At 46.4% G+C, this 23,895-nt stretch overlaps 2 protein-coding genes and 1 pseudogene across 5 annotated transcripts in view; 2 read left to right on the top strand and 1 right to left on the bottom strand.

The window, feature by feature from the left end:
* Xrcc6 (X-ray repair cross complementing 6) overlaps positions 1-21,775 on the bottom strand; it is a 23,146-nt gene extending 1,371 nt beyond the window's left edge. Inside the window, exons 1-12 of one of the 2 annotated variants that reach the window (XM_031350340.1) lie at positions 21,598-21,775; positions 20,881-20,969; positions 19,531-19,643; positions 15,848-15,986; positions 15,370-15,624; positions 12,829-13,012; positions 11,367-11,553; positions 9,532-9,700; positions 9,078-9,239; positions 7,045-7,174; positions 2,294-2,394; positions 834-947 (exon numbers count right to left, since the gene is read on the bottom strand). In XM_031350340.1, coding sequence (XP_031206200.1) covers positions 834-947; positions 2,294-2,394; positions 7,045-7,174; positions 9,078-9,239; positions 9,532-9,700; positions 11,367-11,553; positions 12,829-13,012; positions 15,370-15,624; positions 15,848-15,986; positions 19,531-19,643; positions 20,881-20,956 — 1,630 coding nt within the window. In that variant the 5' untranslated portion in view covers positions 20,957-20,969; positions 21,598-21,775. The other variant, XM_031350346.1, reaches the window with a different exon arrangement.
* On the top strand, positions 16,308-16,815 carry LOC116076536 (annotated as a pseudogene). The gene has a single exon (XR_004112974.1). The product of XR_004112974.1 is annotated as an adenine phosphoribosyltransferase-like (transcript).
* A 79-nt stretch (positions 21,776-21,854) lies between the features above and the next one.
* Positions 21,855-23,895, top strand: part of Desi1 (desumoylating isopeptidase 1) — a 24,919-nt gene continuing 22,878 nt past the window's right edge. The window contains exon 1 of one of the 2 annotated variants that reach the window (XM_031350354.1): positions 21,855-22,196. In XM_031350354.1, coding sequence (XP_031206214.1) covers positions 22,109-22,196 — 88 coding nt within the window. In that variant the 5' untranslated portion in view covers positions 21,855-22,108. The remainder of the gene's footprint in view (positions 22,197-23,895) is intronic. The other variant, XM_031350349.1, reaches the window with a different exon arrangement.

Genomic DNA, 23,895 nt, shown 5'->3' with positions numbered 1-23,895 from the left:
AGCCCAGGCTGGCCTTGAACTCAGAAATCCACCTGCCTCTGCCTCCCAAGTGCTGGGATTAAAGGCATAAAATTTTTTTTAAGGGTTTATTTATTTTATGTATATGAGTACATTGTAGCTGTCTTCAGACACACCAGAAGAGGGATTACAGATGGTTGTGAGCCATCATGTGGTTGCTGGGAATTGAACTCAGGACCTCTAGAAGAGCAGTCAGTGCTCTTAACCGCTGAGCCATCTCTGCAGCCCAGCATCCTAATTTTTAAAGATGAGTTTGGTTCCCAGAGTTACATGGTAGCTCATGACCACCTGGAACTCCAGTTCCAAAAGATCCGATACCCTCTTCTGACCTCTTCAGGCAAGATACCCATAAAGTAATAAGATAAATCTAAAAGAATGGCTTATCAGATCCAAGTATTTGCCATATAAAGCACATAAAGGTGGAAGAAGAGAACTGACTCCAGAGTTGTGCTTCTAGGTCCGCACATGTGCCATGGCATACATGTGCCCATATTCCCCCCCTCCCCCACACAGGGGAACAATATAAGCACTCTATTTGTACTGATATATGCATATTTGTATAGAAGTTTCTAGGCAGGTATTTTAAGACTGAGTCATGGTATGGCACAGATACAAATTTCTGAGAAGACCTGGATGCAGCTCGGATAGCGCTGCTTGCTTCCATGTGTGAGATCCTGACTTTGAACCCACCCCCCACACCCACCATCACTCCCAAAATGAAGAGAAAAGAAAGGGAGTCACCGTGAGGTAAGAGCATAAAGACCATGAGGCAGCTTTAAGGGGATCATCTGTGCATCTATCCATACCCATCTCACCTGCTTTTCTCTTGGCAACTTTTCTCTCAGGATTATAATCTGGGGGGTAGACAAGTTCTTTAAACTCATCCACCAGGGAGCCCAGTCTTTTCTTTATAGCTTCAACCTTGGGCACTAGAAAATCAAAACAACATAGTATTCAGGTGAGTTAAGTGCATCCGAGTGACCTGTCCACTTCCAGCTCTGTGGGGAACAAGAGAGCACTGAGTCAGGCTGCAGAAGGGCTGGATACAAGGCAGCTGACTGGACCATTAAAACATGAAACGGGAGCTGGTGAGATGGCTCAGTGGGTAAGAGCGCTAATTGCTCTTCCGAAGGTCATGAGTTCAAATCCCAACAACCACATGGTGGCTCACAACCACCTGTAATGAGATCTGACGCCCTCTTCTGGTGTGTCTGAAGACAGCTACAGTGTACTTATAGTATATAAATAATAAATAAATCTTAAAAAAAAAAAAACATGAAACAGGATCCTTCAGACATCCTCTCGCATGCTTCAAGTAACCAAGAACATGGAATGAAGAGGAGTCATTCCTCACAGGCTGCTGAACCTGATGCTCTCTGGCTAGACCCAGCTAGACAGCCCCACAATCATGCCTGCTGAGAATGACAGCTATGTTGTTTGGTATTAAGAGGCCATAGACAACTAGGAAGCTAAGCAGGCAAGACTAATTGTTCTGGTCCTTTTAATTGTTACAAGGACCTTCATGAAGTCCAGCCTGCTTCCAGTGACTACTCATTTCCCTGTCACAGCCTGTATCCTCATAAACATGCGAGAGCACCACCATCAAGAAGGGGTCTAGTAAGAAGGCCAGGAGCCGAGGCCCTAGGGAAGCAGCAAGCACAGTGGTTCAGGGCGCAGGCAGTACTCAGTGATATCCATGTACCCAATACTGAGTGCTCAGCACCTATAACTTGGGGAAACCATCCTCTTCTCTTAAAGTAAGGACGGCAGTAGCCCCTGCTTCGAACTATGTCAGCCGAGTCAGCACACAGGACAACAGTGCCTGCCGCTGTCGGCCTTAGTCAGCATTAGCAACATTCACTTGCTCCTACATGTCGACATGGGGTGGCCTAGTTTGTTCAGAGTCAGGTCTCGGGAGCCTGCCGCTCTCCTGTCACTGCAGAGCTAGCTCAATCTGTTCCAGGCAGTCTAAGATGACCTAGAAAACCTGTCAGGCAGAGACAGTCTGGACAAGGAGGTTTGGAGACACTAGAAAAACGCATACAGATCACTGGTCAGAGTGTCAGTGAAACAAAGCTGTCTTCTATTGTGGTCCCCCCCCAGTACACACACACAATAGGACTTCTTAGAGTTGAGACAGGCCCAAGCCTCTGATTTAAAGAGAGTTCTCAACTAAGGATGTAGTTCACCGAAGAGGAAGAGCTCCTCAAATGGGTTCAATCCCCAGCACCAACACACAACCAAAGGACTCCCTGGCTCAGTCCACATTTCTTACGTGTCAGATCTACCACTTGCTCCGACTCCATCATATCCAAAGCTAGGGCCTCCAGGTTCCGGAAGTGCTGCTGCAGTACGGGGTTCTCAAAACTGTCGCTCCTGTCAAAACACCATCAAAACATAGAGCTTCTAGCAAGAAAACAAAGCCTCCAGCTAGTGGCAGTCCAAGGATGGTAGAGAAAAAGACCACAGGTAAATAGCAGAGGCCTCCACATCAACTTCTCTCTCTCCAACTGTCAATTGATCCATGGATGCTGGAACTGTAGCTGCAGGGCAAACCTGGCCTGTCACTAGAAGCTTAGGGCAGAGAGGAGAACAGAGGACACAGAATGGCAGATGAGTCTTCTGTCCATAGAGCAGCATGGGAGTTAGGAGACTAAGCCAGAGTCACGCAGGTGGAGCTGAAGCCTGCTCTCTACTGCTTTCCTAGTTGGATGAGACTGAAAAGGAGGCCTTGTGTCCTCTAAGCCTGAGTGATCCATAAAATGGGCTCAAAAACAACCTTTCAGGGATCTTTCAATTTTTTTTTAAAGTGTGTCTGTGTGTATCATACCTGCAGAGGTCAGAGGTGTCCTGACATAGACATCTGGAATCAAAGTGTAGGCCTCTGCAAGAGCAGTAGATGCTTGAAACTATTGGGTCATCTTAGCCTCCTTTTCAGTTTCTTATGAAGATAAAAGGACAGGGTTGAGGTGGGGCTATGTGTAGAGGACTTGCCTAACATGCAGGGAACCCCAGACTCAATCCAGCGCCAAAGATTAACAGAAATAACTGACATAGTGTTGGTATTGCATATGGAACAGTATCTAACACACGGAACATTTTTGATGATGGTGTGTGTGTTTGTGAGACATGCACCTGAGATCAAACCCTGAGCTTGTACAAGCTAGGAAGGTGCATCCCAGCCCTACATGGTAGATTCTTACACTCTAAAGGAAAAGAGTAGAGCAGGGAGTTAGAGCTGGAGGGGAAGGGCAATTTTTTTTTTTTTTTTGAGACAGGGTTTCATATATTGAAGCTGGCTTCAAATTTATTCTGTAGCCACAGATAACCCTGAACTCCTGGTCCTTCCTCTTTCCACTTCTCCAAGTGCTGGGACTGCAGGTGTGTGCCACACCCAATGAAAAGTATTATTTGCCCAGAACTAGAAGTAACAGATATCAAAGATGGAATGTGAAAAGGTCTCTAACTTGATGAGAAAATAAAGAAAAAAACTGACTTTTTAAAACTGACTTTATTTGTAAACTGACTTTAAAACAGACTCCAACTCCATCATGGCGATGCAAGCTGCTAATTCCAGCACCCAAGCGACTCTGGGCTAGACAGCAAGACAAGGTCTCAGGAACTCTTTTTTTTTTAAAGATTTTTTTTTTATTTTATGTATATGAGTACACTGTAGCTGTCTTCAGACACACCAGAAGAGGGCATCAGATCCCATTACAAATGGTTGTAAGTCACCATGTGGTTGCTGGGAATTGAACTCAGGACCTCTGGAAGAGAAGTCGGTGCTCTTAACTGCTGAGCCATCTCTCCAGCCCCAATGTCTCAGAAACTTAACAAAGTAAAAACCAAAACGCCACAATCTCAATAAGCCAGGTGTCCTGAGAAGATACGCAAAGCGCCAAGACATAAGAGATGTTCAACTGTCAGTAGTTATCATTAGGGAAATATAAATGAAACCACCATGAAATATCACCTCACATCTCTCAAAAAAATAAAAGAGCAGCTGAGGATGTGGTTCAGCCCAGAGAATGGCCAGGGGCCCGGAAGCCCTGGACTCAATTCCTAACACCAAATAAACCTGGCATGGTGGCACGTGCTCGGAATCCGAGCAATGGAGAGGTTGAGGCAAGATCAGTAGTTCAGGTTCATCCTAGACTACACCACAAGCTCCAGGCCAAGCTCCTGTTCAGGAGACAGTAGTCAGTAGACCAGTGTAAGGACAAGCCAGGACTACACACTAAGTCAGTGCCCATCCTTCCTCCCTCCATTCTTCGTAAACTCTGTCTGTCCTCCCACCTGGAAATGATGTCATGTATCCCAAACCAAGCCCTGAACTTACTATAATCAAGGATGACCTCTAACTCGTAATGCTCCTGCCTCCACCTTCAGAGTGCTGGGAACTATAGGCATGGACCACCACAATAAGTAATAAAATACCATCTTTAAAAAAAAAAAAAAACAAGCCAGATAGTGTTGGCACACACCTTTAATCCCAGCACTTGGGAGGCAGAGGCAGGTGAATTTCTGAGTTCAAGGCTCAGTCTTGTCTACAGAGTGAGTTCCAGGACAGAAAAACCATGTCTTAGGGGGGAAAAAATGGGGGCTCTGAGCTGTAATGGAATCTGATGCCCTCTTTTGGTGTGTCTGAAGACAGCTACATTGTACTTATATATAATAATAAACAAGTCTTTAAAACAAGACAAAACAAAACACGAAGACAAGAAGCACGGCCAGCAGGAGTAGAAACTGGAAAACTTTTGGTGAAGATGCGAATGGTAGGAAGCATAGGAAACTGTGGAGGGTCCTCAAATACTAAAGCTGGCCACCGGTGAGGTGGCTCAGCGGGTAGACGCACTTGCTTACACAGTTTGCTGCACAGGCTGACAACTTGAGTTTGATCTCAGAACCCACAGTGGAGGACAACCAACTCCTGAAAGCTGTATACATATTACTTACACACATACACAAATAATACATAAAACTGTAAGACATTTAAAATAAGGAGCTGGTAAGATGACTCAGCAGACACAAGGCTTGCTACCAAGCCTGAGGACCTGAGCTCAACTCCCCGAAGCCCACGTGACAGCAGGAGAGAGCAAGCTCCTGTAAGTTCTCTTCTGACCTCTGCCCATGAACTGTAGCACACACAAAGTAAATAATAAAGATAAAAATTTTAATTAAAAATAGAGCTATCCAAAAATTGAAATTAAGATAACAAAAGTATATTAACAAAACCATTTCACTAGAACCTTCCTTACAACAGCCAAAATGTAGAAAGAAACCTTACACTTAATTATTAAAAAACATAGCATATTATATACACTACATACACTATAGTGTATATTAAAGAATATAGTATGGTATATATTTATATTAAGTATATTAGAAGATTAGCCTTCAAAAAAAAGGGAAGGAGCCAGAGAGACGGCTCTGTGGCATAGATCTGGCTGCTCTTCCAGAGTACCCACATGGCTGCTCACAACCATCTGTAACTCCAGTTTCAGGGAATCCAATGTCCTCTTCTGACCCCGTACATGGCACACACATGACACAAAATATATATACACAAATCAAATAAAAAACAATCTTGTTCTAAAGAATGTTTTGATTAAAGGAAGGAGGAAATACAGATGTGCAGAGCAATCCTGCTGAGTCTAAATGGCAACCTTACCTGAGGGAAAGACTGCGGTAGGAAGGGCAAGCCTCATGTGCATATCTGCAAGACTCAACTGTCAGGAAGAAAGTGGTGGGGCTGAGGGCTGGGAGGGGGACAGCAGCTACCCAGCAGGTCTCACACTGCAGCTGGGCAAGATGACAAAGGGCAGTGCAGCATCGTCCTGCGGTTTCTCTACAATGAACTGGACATCTATTAAGGAGGTGGGTGTCATACAAAAAATACAAACTGAAAGAGATGGCATGTGACAGGTGTCTGCAGTCACCGTATGGAGGCTTTAAGAGATGTTGTCTGCTTATAAAAAGTGACCTGAGAGCCTGCTGCAGTGGCATGTGTCTAGTTCCCAGCACTCGGGAGGCAGAAGCAAGCAGAACTTTGAGTTCAAGGCTAGCCTGGTCTATCTATAGAGTAAGTTCCAGAACAGCCAGAATGCATAGAGAAACCCTGTCTCCAAAAATAAAAAATAAAAAAAAGTGACTTGAAGGCTGGAGAGACAGGGATTAAGGGCATTTGCTGCCCTTGTAGAAGACCTGGTTCAGCTCCCAGCACATATGCTTGCAGTTCAAGTCAGCTTTAACTCACAATCCTAGAGGATATAACTCCTTGAGCACTAGCATGGACAGTGGTGCATGTATACACATACATGCTAACCCCTACACACACACACCAAAATAAAAATCAGTAAGTCTTACAAAGGTAGGGGGGCATAGTGCGACAAACCTGTAATCTAGCATTGAGAACACTGAGGCAGATGGATGACTGCAAATCGGAGTCTTAGCCTAGCTAGCCCAAGTCACAGAATAAGATCCCATGTAAAACAAACAAGAAACTGACTAAGCACGTGCCACTCTTTTTGAACTTGTTAAACAACTAGCCTTTCTTTTCTGAAGCCCAAGCTGGCCTCAGATGTGCAATCTTCCAGTGCACAATCCTCAAATGCCCCATCTTATGAAAAGGCTATGGTTGGCTGGGCAGTGGTGACGCACGCCTTTAATCCCAGCACTTGGTAGGCAGAGGCAGGCGGATTTCTGAGTTCGAGGCTAGCCTGGTCTACAGAGTGAGTTCCAGGACAGCCAGGGCTACACAGAGAAACCCTGTCTCGAAAAACCCAAAAAAAAAAAAAAGAAAGAAAGAAAAGGCTATGGTTACAGGTACATGCCACCACACATGGCTACGAAGGGCATAGGCTAAGAGATAAGCAGAGCTCCTGCTTGTACGTACTTTTATGACTTCTTGGTTTTGGCTAACGGAACAGAAGAGAATGCCCCCTTAGTCTACGTCTAACCTGAATTTCTGATGGGGCTCAGCTCTGGAGACAGCCCCAGAAGGATGCTCGAGGGCCCAGCGCTTACCTGTATGTGAAGCGGAGTTTTTGAACAATGGCCTTCATCTTGTCTATCTGCTCGGGGTTGGCCATCACCTTCTCCGTAAAGGGCACCTTCCGCTTGTCATCGGCATAAGGGAGGAAAACAAGCTGGAAGCCTGAAGTGGGGAGACAGGGCTTCTGAGACTTGACTGATAATGCAGCTGTTTGTCACCTCTCTGTATACTGTGGTGCTGGGGAAATCCAGTGTGAGAGTCAGTCTAACAGACTGACACATGGGACACATGGGAGGCCTGACAGAGAAGGGATGCCTCAACAAGGAGCCACAACCAGGCAACAGCAGTTGGTCCCAACCTCTATCCTCATCCTCATCCTCATCCTCATCCTGGATAATCCAGAGCCAGCTGGACAGTATCATCCTTGGGGGCTAAGCTCCAGCTTCAGTGAGCTCTCCTCTGAGCTCCAGCTTTTTTCCATTTTCCAGCTTCCAGCATACATTAAAGAGAAAGGAGTTGGGGCTAGTGAGATGGCTCAGCGGGTAAGAGCACCAGCTGCTCTTCCAAAGGTCCTGAGTTCAAATCCCAACAACTACATGGTGGTTCACAACCACCCATAATGAGATCTGAAGCCTGCTTCTGGTGTGTCTGAAGACAGCTATAGTGTACTTATTTATAATAATAAATAAGTCTTCTGGGCAGTGGTGGCGCACGCCTTTAACCCCAGCACTTGGGAGGCAGAGGCAGGCAGATTTCTGAGTTCAAGGCCAACCTGGTCTACAGAGTGAGTTCCAGGACAGCCAAGGCTATACAGAAAAACCCTGTCTCAAGAAAAAAAAAAAATAATAATAATAAATAAATAAATCTTTAGGATGGAATGAGCAAGGGGAGCAGGGACTAGAGCGAGCAGAGGCCCTAAAAGTCAATTTCCAACAACCAGATGAAGGCTCACAACAATCTGTACAGCTACAGTGTGTACTCATATGCATAAAATAAATAAATCTTAAAAAAAAAAAAAAGAGGAAGGAGTTATGTAGGTCCTAATCCAGTTCCTTGAGGATTCTAGAAGAAAAAAATCCAGGCACTTCAACCAATGCTGCTGCCAGGTGAGGCCCTTGATGACAGTGCTGAAGGTGGTGAGCAAACACGAGCAAGCAATCAGGCTAGTTTCTCCCCTCTGCTCCCTAGCCTCCCCCTGGTGTCTGCTATTGACAAGCACTTTGAGCAGTCTGCTGGGTTTAGGCAGTCAGCCTGGACAGCACACAGCATGAAATGGTGAGAGGTTAAGTGCTTAGTAATAAGCAAACATTCTGCTGAGAGGACTGCTTAGACAGAACTGGAGGACTACCATCAAGGGCCCCTTGTGGGAGGCATGAACACTTAATTATCTCAAACATAGAACAGCTTCCCAGTGAGAATGGAAGTTTAACTTGTGTGCCTGAGTTGGCTGGCTAACAAGTGGCAGACACGGTCCAAAACAAGAAAGTAAGCTCCTGGATACACACCAGTGACAGCGAGCCATAGCTGGGTGTGCCAGTGCACACTTGTAATCACAGCACTCAGAAGGCTTGGGCAGGAGGAACACAAATCCAAGGGCAGCCTGGGCTACATAGTGAGACTATGTATGTAGGGGCAAAGAGACAAAACCAAGCCTGACTTCAAATATCCAAGCAGTTTACACTACACCACACAGCCTTGGCAATTACAGGACAAAAAACAAGCATGGAGGCTGACTAGACACTTCCAGTAAAGAAAAATATCAGCAGAGAAGCCCTGCCACTTGCAGCAGGAATGTGCAGTCAGCATGGAGACAGTCCTGAAGCCTGACTATATACAAACAGTCGGGATGGAGACAATCCTGAAGCCTGACTATGTGCAGTCAGGATGGAGACAATCCCAAAGCCTGACTATGCTCTCTCTTCACATGGCCACTGGTGGCCTTGCCTAGTGGAGCTTCATGTCTACCTACAAAACCTTAAAACCACACACTTCCCAGGCCTCACTGACGCTGGGAGACCTGAGTGCTTCAGGAACCCTAACGGACCCCTGGACCTCTGCCACATACCTGCTGGAGTCACCTGAAAATTCTGATCATCTAGTTCCTCTTCCTGCGGCACCAAAGCCACAAAATAAGGGGAGACGTTCTTTCGGGCTGTGAATCTACATACTGCCATGACCTCCTTCTCCACACACTTGGTGAGCAGAGCGCTGAACAAGGTGGAGCTCCCTAAAAAACAAATGTCACAGTGGCCGGCATTTCCTTCCCCCTTCACCCCCCAGCATAATCTTAAGAGTTTTCTCTTTTCTTCCTTCTTTTTACTCCATCTGCATGTCTTGCAGGTATCTAAGCAGCATCCATTTAGGAAACACAGCCCAATAAGCCCCAGGAGAGGCCATGGCTGGCCCTTGGTCTATGAACGCACCATTTACCAGGGACTTCCCCCAAAATAGGGTGTCTACACTTTCACTGTTTATCAGGGACTCCCCCAGGTACATAAACAGGGAGTCTACGCACTCACCATTGACCAGGGACTCCTCTGGGTACACGAACAGAGAGGGCCTCAGGTAGTGGTGCTTCTTCAGCATTACCAGGGGCTTAAAGCCCATGAGAATCAAACCTGGGTCATCAAACCGCTTCAGCTCCTCTGTTTCCTCTTTCTCCAGCACAATCTGACGAGTCCCATAAGTCTAAAGGAGAAAGGGTCGGAATAGCGAGGGCCACAAAAGGGCTGTGTAGAGATGCATCTGAGGCCACCAAACATCAGCAACTTAGAATTAGCTCTGGGAGGGCCAGGGAGAAGGCAGAGTGGGAAGAGCACTTGCTTTACAACTGTGAGGATGTGTTGAGATTCCTGGCATCCATGTAACACCAAAAGTACCCATAAGTCCAGTGTTGGCTTGGGAGAGGAGACATAAGGATATTGAGGCTTGCTGGCCAGCCAATCTGGCTAAGAAAATGATAAGCTTTGGTTCAGTAAGAGGTCCTGTGTCAAGGAAATGAGGAGGAGGGGAACAGAGCAGAATACCCAATGTCCTCCTGTGGCCTGTACATGTAAGTGGATAGTGTGCATGGTGGCAGAGTCAAATTTGAGTTTATAACAAAAAAAAAAAAAAAAGTCCTTCAGATTGATTCAGACAATGGGATCAATAAAGAGGCTCAGTGGTCTGAGAGTAGCTACCCAATAAGCCCACATGACAGTCTAGTTACTTACAAATACCTCTTGTCCTTCAAACAGCAGGGAGACCATCTGGTATGAAACTTATACTCAAACAAAAAGACAAAAACAAAAACAACAAAAATAACCCTCATGGATTGAATAAAAATATTTAATTTTTGGGTCCTGAACTTAAAAATCTGATCCTCTCCCACATTTTACATCATTAAAAAGGATGTGTTCAGCCAGCCATGGTGGGGCATGCCTTCAATCACAGCAGTAGGGAGACAGGCAAGTGGATCTCCGAATCCAAGGCCGGTCTGGTCTACAGAGTAAGAGCTCGTCTCAAAATAACAAAAGGTCATGCTTGTTTTTCAATATCGCATCCTTCTAAAGAATATACAGCAGAGAAAGGACAAGAGGGAATATACTGTACTTGGTCTTTCATGCTCAGAAAAACACGTGTGGTCACTTCAAAGGAAGGAAAAAATACAACTAGTTCAGCAGGAGAAATTCTCACATGAATAGTCCACCGCATGTGTAAACCCAAACTCCTCAGCACCTGGGGTAACCACAAAGCTCTTCCTGTCACTGTACTTACACGGTTACAGCAGTGTGTACGAAGCAATCAAAGCCAAAGTTCCCACTGACACCTGGCCTGTTTGGCTTTCTGGTCCTCGATATATGCCATAGCTGTAAGGTCAGCTGCTTCTGTCCTAACTGCTTATCCAGAAAGACGCAGTTCAACAGTGAGTACACTGGCTGGCTTGCTCAGTGTGTCTGGCTGGTTTTCTTTCCCCTAGACACAGCCTCTACATTGTCCTGGAACTCACTCTGTAACCCAGAGATCTGCCTGCTTTTGCCTCCTGAGTTCTGGGATTAAAGTCACGTGCCATCATGTCCAGCTCCTGTTATTTAAAGATTTATTTATCTGCATGTACGTATGTGCACCACGTGCACACCTCATGCAATGCCTCATGCATACAGAGGTCAGAAGGGGTCTAATCTCCTGAAACCGAAGTATGGTTGGCTGTGAGCCAGATACTATGTGTGGATGCTGGGGATGGAACCTGGGACTATGTAAGAACAGGATGTGTTCTCTTCACTGCTGAGCCACCTCTACAGCCCCACCTCCCTGTCAATTCTTAAACATTACCACGTACCAGGTAGGTACCAGGTAGGGAAGATTAGCTACCTACCAGAGACCGCTTGGTATCACTAGGCAGGAGCAGACTGCCTGTGTTTACATTAAAAGTCCTTGTCTTGGTTTTCACTGGTTCATTTGTTTCCCGATAGAGTCTCACTGGAAAAGGCTTGTTAGCTTTCTGGACCAAGTTATAAATGCCCACCATGAGTACTACGTCTTTACCGAGCTTAAACTTTAACCTGAGGGAGGAAAAGAGAAAGAAAAAAAAAAAAGCAAGCATGAGTGGGCACTGTAGTTTCCTATGTAAAAGGTTTTCACAGCACCCAAGTTCCCGTCTGTTACTCTTTCCAATAACCTTAGTCCAAACACAAAGAGTGAGTGGAGTGGACTGCAAACAGAGTTCCACACTGGATATGTGGGCACACAGCCAACCCCAGCAGGTGAGGGACTAAGACAGTAAGACTGCCCTGAATTCAAGGCCAGCATGGGGAACATTACCACGTACCAGGTAGGCAGGTCTACAAACAAGACTGTCTAAAACGGTAATAAGAACAAACAAACAAATGGAGAGGTGGAGAAAAAGCAAAATGCAGCCAAGCATGGGAGTAGACACCTGAAACCCCAGGCTTAGAATACACAGCAAGACCCTGTCTTAAAAAAAAAAAAAAAAAATCTAACAATCTGATTACTATTCACCTAATGCTATTAAAAAAAAAAAAAATCAAATAAAGCCAGGCATGATAGTCTGCACCTTTAATCCCAGCACTTGGCTGCAGGCAGAGGTAGGTGGATCTGAATTCAGGGCCAGCCTGGTCTACAGAGCAAGTTCCAGGATAGCCAGAGCTACACAGAGAAACCCTGTCTGAAAAAACAAAAACATGTATTTGTTTGGGTGGAGGGTGCATATGCTACAACATGAGTGTGGAGAGCAGAGGGCCTCTTCCACTACAGGGATCCCAGGAGAAGAACTCAGGTCATCGGGCTTGGCAGCACATACCTTTACCTAGTGAGCTATCTTATTAGCTGAATAATAATATCATTTTAACGAAGGGAACTAACATCTGCGGGTTGGAGAGATGGCTCGATGGTTAAGAGCACTTGCTGCTCTTCCAGAGAAGCTGAGTTCAGGTGACTCACAACAATCTGTAACTCCAGCTCCAAGGGATCCAATGCCTGTTCCATACACAGGCACATACATATACATAACTTATAAATAAATAGCATCCACTAAGCGTATTTGTGTGTTTTAGATGTCTCTGATTCACTCCTTACAATAAATAACCTAATGATGCAGATGTTACTACCATCTGCCATGTAAAGAGAGCAGACGGAGTGCCAAGGAATGCTTGGAGTACTGAGAGCAAGGATAAGAGGCTGCTGTGTTACTTGAGAAGAGAACTGACAGTTGGTGCTGTCCTGAGGACAGGGGAGGACAGTGTGGGAAGTCAGAGCTCTGCATTGCCTGTGATTTGTTAAGGGAAGTATAAGCAGGCTAGCCCAGGCTGGGTGCCCACCTGGACAGAACTCGCTTTTTGGTCTCCTTGGCTCGAACCTTCCTTAGCAGGTCTTCCAGTTTGCTTGACTCCTCAAAGTGAACCCCGAGGTCCTCATCCTCAGCGACGCTGATGATGTCTCTGTAGAACGTGGAAACATTAAAGCCCCCTTGCTTCTTCAGGTGCATCAAGTCAAGGAAGATCCCTGATATGAAGAAACATTAAAACCAGGGATAGAGAAGTACAGCAAATGAGAATTATTGTTTCTTCTTTTGAGACAGAACTCATTATGTAGACCATGCTGGCCTAGACCTCATTTTGTAGACCAGAGTGGCCTGGAATTCAGAGATACATCTGCCTCTGATCAAAGGAGTATATGCTACCATAACAGGCTAAGTTTGTTTACTTTTATGGGGGAAAGGGCCTTAAATTTTTGTTTAAACAGAGATGTTATCAGGCCAGATGTGATAATGTATATTATATTGATAATACTAATTCTTGGGAGGCAGATGCAGGAGGAATATAACAAGTCAATAGGTCTACATGGCAAGTTTTGGGCCAGCCAGAGATACCAGGTAAGACTTTATTTCCATAAAGAAAAAAATTCGAAAGATCATATCTACATCAACAACCAAGTAATCCCAGCACTTGAGAGGCTGAGGCAGCAGGACTGCTCTGAGTTTGGGGCTATATTAGGTCACATTTGAGTTTTAGGCCATCATGAGTTATAGCATGAACTATTTGTTGTTTATTTATTTTTGGTCTCAAAAATAAGAAAAGAGCCATCATAAGTTATAATGTATCCTATTTATTTATTTTGGTCTCAAAGATGGAGAAAAGGAGCCACTTGAGGTGGTGCAACATGCCTATAAACGGAGCACTCAGGAGGCAGGTCAGGGTTAGGACCAGGAAGTCAGGGTTGGCCTAGGTTGCACAGCAACCTCCAGAGCAGCTGGGGTGACAAGAGAATCTGAACCTACCAAACCAACAGGCAATGCTCAGTGTCTTGCTATGCAACCTAGTCTGAAAGTCCTAGATTAAGCAATCCTCCTGCCTCAGTCTGCCATATATCTGAAACTATGAAACAAAACACTGTGCCAACTCTAGCATTTGCTTTCAGTTAAATTCAAATGGATCTCATTTGCTGGTAGCCTAGGCTGGACCCATATTCCTCTTGCCTCAGTCTCCAAAGTGCTGGGATCTGAAGTATGCGTCAGCAGGTGCAGCCAAACATCCAGTTTTTAAGATGTATTTACCTGTTATATCAGTGTTTTGTTTGCATGCACGTCTCTGTACTTCATGAACGCAGTGCCCATAGAGGCCAGAAGAGGGGGATGAATCCACTTCAGATGCCTCCCTCTCTAGGCTAGGCATGATAGTACACATTAACCCCATTACTTGGGAGGCTAAAGAGGAAAGACGGCCTGCTTGAGGCCTGCCTGGCTACATAGCACATTCCAGACCAGCATGGCTTATATAACAAAGCCACCTCAAAAACCAAACAAATAAGAAAACCCAAAACAAACAAATAAAGCTCCCACAGGATCTAGATAGACTATTAGCAGTTTCAGGACCTACAGAAAGTGGCTATGCCATTCAGCTGCTACACCTACTTCCAACAACTCTCAACCAGTCACCAGCCACTGCATCCCTGAAGTCAGGACAGGTAAGCATGGGTGGAGAACATAGACAGCCGAAAGCCAGCAGGCCACATGAGTGTCTCCCTTGGTTTCACGATATTCGTTCATTTGTCTCTTGACGGTAAAAGCAACGCTTGCCCTCAGCTATGAAGAAGGTAAGTTTGGAGCCATTTAAAAGAATAAGGCTGGGCAGTGACGGCACAGGCCTTTGATCCCAGCACTCAGAGGAGACAGACGCACGTGCTTCTCTTTGAATTTGAGGCCAGCCAGGCCTACGGACAGTGAAGACTACAGAGAGAAACCCTGTCTTGAAAACAAAAGCAAAACAAAACAAAAAAAGAATAAGAAGGTCTCAATAGTTAAAAGCACTGGCTGCTCTTGCAGAGGACCTGGATTTGATTCCCAGCACCCACATGGCAGCTGACAGGTGTCTAACACCAGTTCCAGGGGATACAATGACTTACCTCTTCAGGCCTGTACAGGCACCACACACAAGAGTGGTGCATACACATCTAGATGGATAAAACATCTATAGATATAATTTTTAATTAATTATTTTAAAAATTAAAATATATATTCGTTTGGAACTGGATAAATGCACAGACATGCATTTACAACCCCCAAATGCATAAAATGAGTAAAATTAAAGAAAAAAAAAAACAACTAAGAAAATAAGGCTGGAGAGATGGCTCAGCAATCAAGAGCACTGACTGTTCTTCCAGAGGATCTAGGTTCAGTTTCCAGCAATCACATGGCCACTCACAACCATCTTTAACCGCAGCACTAGGGCACATGATGCCTCTTCTGCCTCCTCAGGCTCCTCGGCACATAGGGACATAAAAACATACAGGCACACACATGCATACAACATAAAGTAAATAAAATACTTTTAAAGCAATGGTAGAATAAAGGAGATGCCCACCGGTGTCCCGGAGATCGCTGGCTTTGGTCCTGGCCCGGCTAGCTTTGGCGCTGTCATTGCGATGGGGTTCATCTTCATTGGTGAACAGCATGATCCTCTTGTGACTCATCTTGAGCTGGACATCGCTGAAGAGGTTGGCACAAACCCAGAGCACTTCACTCAAAGAGTAGTCAGACCCATGGCCAATTGTGTCTTGGAAATGTTTTTTCCCCTGTTGTCCCTTAAACTGGTCAAGCTCTAGCACTCGTTTAGCACCTAGTGGGAGGCAGGGGAAGCAGAGTCAGCCAACTTCACCACAGGCCAACAGAGGCCGGGCCCTGCCTCACTCAGCTCTGGAGAACTAGAGTGGAGGGACCTTCTGTGCAGGAAACCAAGTCCCTCACCAAGTTCAAAGCTGCGTCCTCCTCCAGAGCCCTCTTTCATTCACCTTAGTGATATTCTCACATAAAGGAAACCACATTCTTTGAGTATTACTGACCTGGGTTATCCAAATCTTGTAAGACATAAATATTTTTGAAATTCACTGAATTTTTGTCTTTCTCGGTACCATAGAACACCACTGCCAAGAGATCCCGATCACTGCTTATGATCTTACTGGTGTACACACTCTGGATACACTGAGGAAAAAAAAAAATTCCTTGAGTGTTAGCTTAGCACGAAGCTTCTGTAAGTGTCTGGCGTGGCACAGAGCCCTGTTCAGTCCTGAGGCAGGGTGAGTCTGTCATGGGGGCACATGACTTTAGTCCCAGCACTTAGAAGGAGGAGGCAGGAGGCTATAAGCCTGTTACCATCATGGTGGGTTTATGTAGTGCTAGGGAATGAACTCATGACTTTACACATGGTAGGCACATCCTCTACTAACCGAGTTGCATTCTGGGTATCTGTTTTTCAATCTACATGTCATATACATTAAGAGTAGACTTCTGATGCACGCGGCCATGTCCGAACCTGAGTTGCAGCTGGTGGCACAGCGCATCCGCAGCTTCCCTGACTTCCCCATCCTGGGGGTGTTGTTCAGGGATATCTCGCCACTCTTGAAAGACCCGGACTCCTTCCGAGCTTCCATCCGCCTCCTGGCCAGTCACCTTAATTAAGTCCATGCGCGGCGGCAAGATCGACTACATTGCAGGTCTAGACTCCAGGGGCTTGCTGTTGGGCTGTGTGCTCATCCAGAAATGAGGGAAGCTGCCCAGCCCCACTGTGTCAGCCTCCTATGCTCTGGAGTATGGGAAGGCTGCGCTGGAAATCCAGAAAGATGCCTTAGAACCAGGGCAGAGAGTGGTCATGGTCATGTGGATGATCTCCTGGCCATTGGAGGAACCACGTGTGCGGCCTGTGAGCTGCTGAACCAGCTCCGGGCTGGTAAGCCTGGTGGAGCTGACCTCCCTGAAGGGCAGGGAGAGGCTAGGACTTATACCGTTCTTCTCTCTCCTGCAGTACGACTGAGGAGCCGGCAAGGTGGTTACACCCCTGCTCCTAGCAGTGTCAGAAACCGCACGATGGCTCAGCGCCGGAACCTAAGTGATCTTAGTGAGCTACCTGCTGCCCTTCTGGGAATGTATCACTCATTCCGTTGGTCAGCTGATCACCATGCCTATGGACCGTCTGGATCCGTGCCACACCCTGGAGTAGAGCAGAGCTGCGCTACTAGAGATCAATAAACTGCCTTGATAAAAAAAAAAAAAAAAAAAAAGTAGACTTCTTGGGTCACATGGCAAGTCTATTAACTCTGAGGGACTGCTAAGTCACTTGCCATACCAGCCGCACGTCTTCATACTGGTTTTGGTTTGTTTGTTTGTTTGTTTGTTTTAAGATTTATTTATTATTATAATTAAGTACACTGTAGTTGTCTTCAGAAGCACCAGAAGAGGGCATCAGATCTCATTACAGATGGTTGTGAGCCACCATGTGGTTGCTGGGATTTGAACTCAGGACCTTCAGAAGAGCAGTCAGTGTCTTAACCGCTGAACCATCTCTTCAGCCCTGTTTGTTTGGTTTTTTAAGATTTTATTTTATTTATTTTTTGAGACAGGGTCTCTCTACATAGCCCTTGATGTCCTGGAACCTCTCTGAAGACCAAGCTGGCCTTGAACTCACAGAGACTTGCCTGCCTCTGCCTCCCCAGCACTGAGATTAAAGGTGTGTATACCACCACTGCCTCTTTCAACATTCTTTTTGTTTTGTTTTGTTTGACTTCTCTGTATAGCCCTGGCTTGTCACGCAGCACTCGTCTACTTCAGTTGTGTCTGCATGACAGGTCTAAAAAACCTGATCATAGACCTGAGGCGTACGCTTCACAGAGAGCCAGTCTCCTGAGGTGACATCTCCTAGCTCAGGTGTGTTCCAGATTGGTCTCTGCTAAAGTCTGTGGAGAGATCTACTGCTTTCTTTATTCAGGCATAAAGGTGCCCTAAGAAATATTTCGTTATAGCCAAACTAAATTGAACAATGTTTCCCAGCCCCCACAATGCTCCAACTAATCCTAATTGAAACTTCGCAAAGATGTCACCCATTCAGACTAATTGCCCCTGGCATTGTTAGGGAAATAATGAAGGGAATAGGGCATTGTAGTTTGCTGAGTGGTCTTCTACAATCCCAGAGCAAGTTTAACTAATATCCTCATTGTCAGTCACATACTACAGCTGAACCACTCTAGGAATTAGCAGGAAAGAGAAGTCTCTACTAGCCCAGAAGATTAGCATAGTGGGCGTTTACTAAGGATGGGGGGGGCCTTGAGCTGAGTGTGTGTGTGAGAGACAGTGTGCAGCAGTCAGCATTCGAGATTCGTGACTCAAGATTCTTCGAGCTTTGAGCCTCTGTCCTCCTGGCTGGTGCACCTGCAGTCCGACCAACCCCACCACCCCCACCCCCCCACCCCCACCCCACCCCCACCCCCCTACCCCGCCTTCCTCTTCCTCTGGACTCCAGCTGGGCCCATTCGGCCTGGGCGTGCTCGGAGCCCGGAGGTGCTGCACCAGTCCAGAGGAGATGGCTACTGTTTTAGACCCAGTGTGTTTTAGGTGGCTTCAGATGTACCTCGACTACTGAGCTGCCAGATTTCTCTTTCTCTTTTGCAATGACTGTAAAAGCCTCATGCCATTTTTGAGAAATACACTCAGATCCCACACTTCTTTGTGTCGACCCTGTTACCCACCTAACCAGAACTCTCATCCTGCGGAACAAGAGGTCCCCGCAACGAACCCAGTCCAAGGCACTGGCTGTCCTGGAACTCACTCTGTAGACCAGGCTGGCCTCGAACTCAGAAATCCAGCTTTCTCTGGCTCCCAAGTGCTGGGATTAAAGGCATGCGCCACCACTGCCAGGCAGTCGTGGTTTCTTAAAGAAGAAATGGTTTGTGCAAAGAAACAACAAAAAGAAACTGGGTATTTTGATGACGGAGATCAAACTTGCCCCGACCAGCAGGAAGTAGTCTAAGAATAATGTCACCCTCCTTCCAACCCTGACTCTATTCAGGGATCTCTTTCCTTCCTCTCTAGTCTTCCTTCCCTCTTATCTAGTGCTAGAGGTTGACAGGGTGGAAGAAAAAGGGTGGGGAAGGGTAGAAGAAACAAGAACCCACAAACTAGCAAAAGATAAGCTACAAAACCTCATCTCAAAAAACAAAGAAAACCATTTAAAGTGGAACTAATTTCCTTCTTGGCGGACTCTCACTACGGAGTCCTTTGGCATTATATTCTTCCTACTATAGCCTCCAAGGTGCAGATTACAGGCATATACCATCATTCCCAGAGTATCTTTAGAAGTGAGAAGGGTCAGATACAAATTAAGTATGATTGTCACCAAAGGGAAATTCTGGAGGCCACATAAGTAAGGCCTGTGGATAAGAAACAGCCTGACAGCCCTGGAACCAGTGTTGTACTGCAGGCTTAAACCAGTCAGTCAGGAGACACAGGCTATTCCTGCGGTCCTGACCTGATTACCCACACATGTTCTGCTCCACAGGCTTCTTCCTATTTTTTTGTTTTGTGGTGTGAGACAGGGTTTCACTACATAGCCCTTGTCTGTCCTGGAACTCATCCTGTAGATCAGGTTGGCCTCTACTCAGAGATCTCTCTGCCTCTGCCTCCTGAGTGCTGGGATAAGAGACATGAGCTACCACGCCTATTCAATTTTTTGAGTTGAATAATGAGGCAGTCTTACCTGGATGCTCATATCAAAAGGTGTGAGTTCATCTTCACCCTGAGATTCGAACATAGCCCTGGAGGCATCAACCAGAAAAATCAAACTATCTCTTCCTGAATATTTATATTCTCCTATGGAAAAATTAAATGGAAGAAAATGTTTGCCTTTTGCATTGTATTTATTATGTTTACCAATCACACAAAACAGAGATAAGCCCACAGAGCATAAGCAGAACCTGACAAATTATGATAAGATGAACCCACTTAAAGCCACCACTCCTATCAGGACCCTGACTCCTACGTATATCTCTCAAATCATTAGTTTTGACTTATTTTTATTTCCTTTAAAAAAATTTTTTTAGCTGGGTGTGGTGGTGAATATCTTTAATCCTAGTACTAGGGAGGTACTGGCCAGCCTAGTCTACAGAGTGAGTTCCAGGACAGCCAGGGCTACAAAGAGTGACTGTCTCAAAAAAAAAATAAATAAATTTATTAAATGCATTCACTTTATTTTATGTGTGAAAGTTTTCCTTGCATATATATGTATGTAAACCATGTGTGTGCTTGGTAGTCTGAGATCAGAAAAGGGCACTAGGTCCCCTAGAAATGGAGCTGTGGATGGTTGTAAACCACCATGGGGATGCTGGAATTACAACCCAGGTCCTCTGGAAAAACAGCCAGTGCTCTCAACCACTGAGCCATCTCTCCAGCCACTAGTACAACCCTGGAGCTGGGCAAAAGGTAGGAGGAAAGATATAGACCAGGATGTATAGCCACCAAAGGACCCACTTTTACATTAACTCGATTCCCAGGAGTCATTAGGAGCTCAAAGTCAACATCAGTTACAAAGTGACTTTGAAGTCAGCCTGGTCTACATAAGACCTTGCCTCAAAAACAAACAGGAGCTGGAGAGGTAGCTCAAGGCTTAAACCTGCGGTTAAGAACACCTGCTGCTCACTTCACAGAACCCACATGGAGGCTCACAACCGCCTGTATAACATTAGTACCAGGAGATCCAACTCCCTCTTCTGGCTTTCATTTGCACCAGACATGCATGGAGTGTACACACATACATAAAATAAAAATATTTTTTTTAACAACCAACAATATGTAAATAAATAAAGTGACAAATATTACCATGGACAGAGTCATTTATTGAAGGTTAATAAATAATCTATCAGTGACTAGTAAAAATAATAGGGTTAGGAATGTTCATAGACTGAAATAGGACCTGAACAATAACTCTGTAAAACTCAAAGGGAAAAAAACTATTTGAGATTATCTGGGGAGAAAAGGGCTATCAGACAGTAAAATACTCCCGGCAAAAAAATTAAACAGCGAAAGCCTTTCCTCCACACAGGCCACTTACCACCTGGGTCAGGGCTCTGCTCCTCCTCTTCCTCTTCATCGCCCTCAGTTTTGTAGTAGGATTCCCACTCTGACATGTTGCTTTGCTCACTAGGTGAGAGAAATTATGAACAAAGTTAAATGGAAAAAAAAAAAATAAAGAGGACGGTAGCTCTGTGGTAAAGCGCCTGCCTACAATATGCCAAGACCTATGCCACACACACCAAAAAAAAAAAAAAAAAAAAGGAAAAAATAGACTTCTGGGTTCTCGTTAGATCTGTTCTAAATGCTCGGGTCTCTAATAAAGAATGTGAATGATGGCTCCTGATTCCTCAAAAGCTCTTCTTGATCCTTGGAGGGGCAGGAGAAATTAGCATGGGGATCGTTGCTGCAACAACCTCCCCTTGGTTATCCCTTAAGGATGCTGCAGGACCAAAATGGCTGGGGGTGAGGGCCGGGTATAATGTAGTGGCTCAGCACTGAAGGTCCTCTCTCCAGCTCCAACTGGACTGGGACGGTGCTTGGTGCTCTGGCTGAAACACGTCTCCCCCAACCTTCAGCTAGAGATGACTCGACCACCAGTTCTGTTTCGCCTCTTGGGGAGAAAGGAGCAGGACCCAGAGTGCGTCTCTGTCGAGCGCGCTGCTCCGCAGTAAGGCCAGGGGCCGCGGGACACTGAGCGTGCAGGGAAGGCCACCAAGGCAGGCCTCACCCAACACCTACAGCGCAGCGGACCTACCTTAGCCGCAGGCGAGCGAGTCACTGGGACAGTGGAAGGTGGGCACCACGTCCACGCGGGCTCCAGGTCTCTCGCCCAATCAGCGATGTTTGCGTCATCACGCACGGCACGCCTTTCCACCCGTCGAGCGGGCACGCCCACTCGCACCCCCAGCTTCCACCCCGGTTTCCTAAACTGGAACGCAGGCGGCCAGAGAAAGCCCCGCCCCTCACTTGAAGCTCCGCCCCCCGCAGCTCGTCAGCACCGAACGCACATGCGTGAAAGTGCGTCCCCGCCCCTGCCCCCTGTTCCGTGCGGAGTCTCTGGGATCTCTCTCTCTGTCACCTCACAGTAGTCGTTGCCGGTCGCGGGTGTGGGGGCGCGAGCAGCCCAGGGCCGCCTCTCCCCCGCCCTCAGGCCGGGCTCCGGCTCGGTCCCCCGCTCCCTCCTCTCCCCTCCCCGGTCGGGTACCGGAAGGTCCAAGCCGCTGCCGGGTGCCCGAGGGCCATCGTGGCCGCCGCCACGGGTCCTGATGGAGCCGCCGAATCTCTATCCGGTGAAGCTCTACGTGTACGACCTGTCCAAGGGCCTGGCCCGCCGGCTCAGCCCCATCATGCTGGGTGAGAGGACTGGGGTCCGTGGGAAGAAGGCAGGTGGCCGCTGGAGGCGATCTGCCGGGGGTGGTGGGGGGAGAGGGGCCCAAGGGTGGGAAAAAAAGATCCATTAGGGCAAGGAGAGTGAGGTGGGGTTCCCTGAACCCTTTTCCAGCTAAATGATCTAAGCCAAGGAGACATATGCTCCGGCTGGAAGCAAGTTCGGGGGGCTTCAGATAGGGACTGGGGTTAGCCGACTGATCTTGGCGGGTTCCCCAAAAAGCCAGGAAAGCCTGCTTCTCTGGCTCAAAGTAGAGAAAGTGAGGGTACCTCCAGCTCGTGTCCCTGGTGGTGGAAGCGACACTGCAGATTCTCTGGTGTCCCTTGGAGCGACTGCCCTTCCGCGCCAAAAGGAAATTCCCCCTGCAGTCCTTGGAGTGGATGGGAAGGGAGCACTAGAGCCGGCAGAAGGCTTGAGCCCTTCCCGGCTCCAGGTTAGGTCAAGTCAGGTCACCCTGAGCCAGAACTTGGAACTAATTACATTCTGTCCGACAATGCAATTTTCGTTCAACAGGTAATTGCTTTTGACCAGATGGTAAGGAAGCAATTCTGGGGGAGGCTAGGATGCTGTTAGACAATGAGGATTAGTAAAGGGAAGTATATCGGTTGTGCTCAGTTCAAATGATTTAATGCTGAGAGAGAAAAGCAGCCCTTTAGTGTAGGCCCAACTTCATTCCAAGTCAAATACCAAGATATCTGTCATATAGGATTTATCAGGTTTGACATTTCAGGTAATGGTGGTCAGGAGTGGATTTCAGGGATTGAAACTGACATAGTTTTGCATCGTTCAATAAATAGCTAGAGTGTTTCCTGGAGACATTGGAGGAAGGCCTATTTCTCAGGGAAGACGATGGGCAGGGATCAAGGAAGCAAGGCCGGTTTTGAAGACATCCATTTGTGATGTATCACTGAGTTGAACTTCCTAATCCTTTAACCCTAGGGCAGCGAGTGTTTTCTAAATTTGTCTTCACATCAGAATCATCTAGAATGTTCGTTAAAAACACAGATACCTGACTGAGGATGTTGCTTACCCACTGGTAGAGTTCCTGGGGTGGGAGACAGTAAAAGAAGTAAGTAAGTAAAGGGAGGGAGAGAGCGAGCTCAGGTCAAAACAGTTCCTCTGCCAAAGAAACTTAGCCAGTAGCTTATGGAAGCAGACAGAGTGGAAGGAAACTTTGCCCTGAACTACTTCATACTGTTTAAATACGTGCACATTTTATAAGTCTTGTATGTGTGAATCATGGTGGAGCCATGCTTCACAAATACTAAATCAGAGTCTTTGGAAATCTGTATTTTTGATGAGTGTTTTGGATCATTCTTTATGTAGCCAGCTCATTGTCATCAGAGAGAGATTTGGACCTAAGTCATGAGTTGTTGGCAGGACTTAGGGTCCAGTCATGACTCAGTGGTAGAGGCCTTGCCTAACATACACGAAGCCTAAGTTCAGTGTTCAGCACACCTGAGAAGAAAGTAAGGCAAATATGAAAGCAAAACTTGCAAGTGTTCTTCAAGTCATTTGTTTGGGGAATGTTTGAGCCATTGGTAGATACCGTCAGTCACGTTCCAGCTCCATTCCTTGGAATGCAGCCATTTCTTCAGTTTTATCACAGAAAGGCATCATTTGTTTCCTTGACTGGAAAAGTGCCCTCCAGACTGATTTTTTTTT

Source organism: Mastomys coucha, unplaced genomic scaffold (assembly GCF_008632895.1).
Source record: "Mastomys coucha isolate ucsf_1 unplaced genomic scaffold, UCSF_Mcou_1 pScaffold11, whole genome shotgun sequence".
Taxonomy (NCBI): Eukaryota; Metazoa; Chordata; class Mammalia; order Rodentia; family Muridae; genus Mastomys; species Mastomys coucha.
Note: the sequence above shows the minus strand (reverse complement) of the source record. Positions and strands in the feature narration are given on the sequence as shown.